Source organism: Chinchilla lanigera, unplaced genomic scaffold (genome assembly GCF_000276665.1).
Source record: "Chinchilla lanigera isolate Chin_1 unplaced genomic scaffold, ChiLan1.0 scaffold00039, whole genome shotgun sequence".
Classification (NCBI taxonomy): Eukaryota; Metazoa; Chordata; class Mammalia; order Rodentia; family Chinchillidae; genus Chinchilla; species Chinchilla lanigera.
Window position 1 is genome coordinate 5,697,425 of NW_004955440.1, and position 3,028 is coordinate 5,700,452.

General features: G+C 39.5%; 1 protein-coding gene across 1 annotated transcript; it reads right to left on the reverse strand.

Moving 5' to 3' along the window:
- Positions 1 to 277: 277 nt before the first annotated feature.
- Positions 278 to 2,671, reverse strand: Nxph2 (neurexophilin 2; the record flags this gene model as incomplete). The annotated part of the gene is given in 1 exon segment (XM_013517435.1): positions 278 to 2,671. A coding segment is annotated over 1 exon segment (744 nt), but the record flags the coding sequence as incomplete, so codon positions are not given.
- Positions 2,672 to 3,028: the final 357 nt, after the last annotated feature.

Genomic DNA, 3,028 nt, shown 5'->3' on the forward strand with positions numbered 1-3,028 from the left:
ATGCTTTCTGTGAATTACTCTTTTACTCTACCTAATCATTTCCATAGCCAAGCTGTCCTGTTTAATATGTACATAGGGAAATATACATGATGAATTGATGTCACTCACACAGAGAATAAATCCCTTGAAAGAAACAAGAACCAAAGGGGCCGGAGACGTAGCTCAGTGGCACAGTGCCTGGCAAGCACAAGGTACTGAGTTTGATTCTCAGTACCAAAGAAAGAAACCAAAAACAGAGCATCCCTTAAAAATAACCACTCTGAAATCATGGGACAGATCTAGCAAATTCTTTTATTTACATAGAAATGTGTACACATACTTTTTCTGTACACAGGAAAATCTAAGTGTATATACATGTATAGATCCCATACATTGTGCAATAAATAATACTCATTTCTAGATGAAAATAAAAAGATGTTTCACAATATTATTCACCAATCACAAAATTACAAAAGCACCTGATGAATTCAGAGCAAAAACTTCAAGCCTCTACTACCACATACTAAGTCTAGTACAATTTTTACAAAAGACAAAATCAAACACTGTGAAGATATCACCAGTAAAAGAAAAAGAGATGTATAATAGAGAACAGACCCGCTGGATTTCTGAACAGGGTGCTAAGAACATTTTTGTTCCTTAGGAATTATCTTTCTTCATTCCTCAGTTGAATGCTTTACTTTAATATTTTACAGAGAAGGGAAAGAGGTGAACACCTACTGTGGAAAGAGTTACCATTCCATGACTCCCGAGTCCTAGAAACCTGTCCCTGCGCAGCCAGACCCTCTGTGCTAATTCAGTGATCATTCAATTCTACCATACAGAGAAGACAAGAAGGATGATTTTAAAGTAATATTGATTTGGAAGTAATTTCAAAAGCCTAGTGAGCCAGGAATCTTGGTTATCAGAACTAAATAACTAAAATGTTTAAATATAACAGGTGTTATTCCCACCTACAGTGTGATCCCCCATCGTAATGATTACCTAAATGAAAGGAAAACTTATCTAGGAGGCAAGAATTTCTGAATCCACAATCCTACAATTTTCTCCCTCTACTTCTATCACCCCCGCCCCACATTCTAGCTTAGGAAACAATCACTTTCTCTCAATATCAGAGTTGTTCTACATATGTATATACAATGACACTATCGGATGAGTGGAACGAGGTCCTAAGCTGTGGGGTGAATACTTTTCATAATCTTACAGCACTGCATTTGGTAAAAGGGTCTAAAAACATTATGCTCTTCACTGTTGTCTGACTGACACACCCAGATTTGCTTTCTCAGTGCTCAGATGAGAATCACAAAGGCGGTGACCAACAGAGGGCTGAATGCTTAGATCACACTCCATGCAACTCCAGCTCGGATGGCAATGTGTTTGATTCCACTGTAACTTCACACATGAGTTTTGAAGCAAATTGCAACCTTGCATCTCTCATACCAATACTGGCACAGATGTGGGAAAAGACACAGCAGTAAAACAGGTTCAATGCTGGAAAAACCATCATCTATCACATACAATCTTTTCAGCTACTTGACTGAAACTGCTATTTTAAAGGTAACCTTCCAAAACATATCTCAAAGGCAGGCTTATTTCAAGAGCAATGTTTATGACATGCATAATCTGGTCCCTTCCCATCGTGTGCGGCTGCCGTTGATATTTCTTTTAAACAATAATATCTCTAGAACTTAACCATCTTACATGAACATGATGGTTTCATATAGTTTGACTTTAGATAAAGGTACCTTATGATGGAAACAAACATGTTTCACAATTGAATATGTTTTTCTTTTAGTTGGAAAACCTCAAAGGGAACTACAGTTCACTGCCAGAAACAAAAGGGATCTTTCACTATGAAAAACTAGACTTGTTTCTCGGTCATTCTAATTAGATATACAAACGTCCCCCATTTTCGTCCCTGTGGAAAGATTCAGCCGGAAGATAAGTATGGGGTCTCACTATGGTAATTGTAATCAGGACAGACCTTCTGCACAAGTTTATAATCGACACTGTAAAAGGCAATGTAAATGCAAATGACCTTGAAGGGCTTAGAGCACAACCAAGACACGTGGCTCTGAGTCTGCTCCTGGTAGCAGATCTTAGACGGGTCAAAGTTGCACAGGGCAGTCTTTTTTGCCCGATCTGTTTTTTCATACTCAATACGACAATTGAAAGATTTGGACTCCTTGGTCTCCAGGGTAGACTGGGGAGAAACTTCAAATTCCACCACTTTGGAAGGAGGTACCAAGCTCACTGAAACGTTACCCAGGCCTGTTGAATTATGTCGGAAATAAACACTGAAAGTTCCATTTCCATGGTCGACAATTTTCCCGGTAATGAGAAGGTTGAGTTTGACAGTTTTAATGTTGGAATGAAAGTCACCCCATCCAAACATTTTCTTAAATTTTCCTGTTTTTACTATAGGTCGTCGTTTAGTTCTTGTTAGTGGCTCCTGAATGTCCGTGATGTTCGCCAGCCAATCCCAAAAATTTTCCACGCTGTCTGCAAATGCCATTGGCCCGGGCTTTGGCACTGGAGACTGTTTAACAAACAGGCGCAGAGGGCTGATGATCCGCGAATGTACCACGTTTCCAACCAGTGTCCCCGGAGCATCTTTGTCCTCCCAATCCAGACCCTCTGTGGCATGTACCGCCTCTTTGCCATCACAGAATAGCTGTGGGAAAAGAAGAGAGAGAGAACCTTCAGGTTAGGGCTTGAGCCTCCATACAGACTGAGGGCAAAGCAGAAGGGAAAAATCAATATTTAGATTCTAGCTGAATAAATTCTTACGGAAAGAGCTGGGTTTAACAGTGTAGTGAGATGAGCACTTAATTCCAGCAATATAAAAGTATAAGTACAAAACTTGAAGTGGTGAGGTGAGGAAGAGGATATTTCACTGTAACAGACTGATAGGATTGTACTCTCTGCTAATCTTTACAGTTTTCTCTTCCAGACTGGGAAAAGCAAGATGTTTTGGTTCCTCTTGTGATAAAACCACTCATTTTGTGAGATCGTTTCTTTAGGTAAAAGA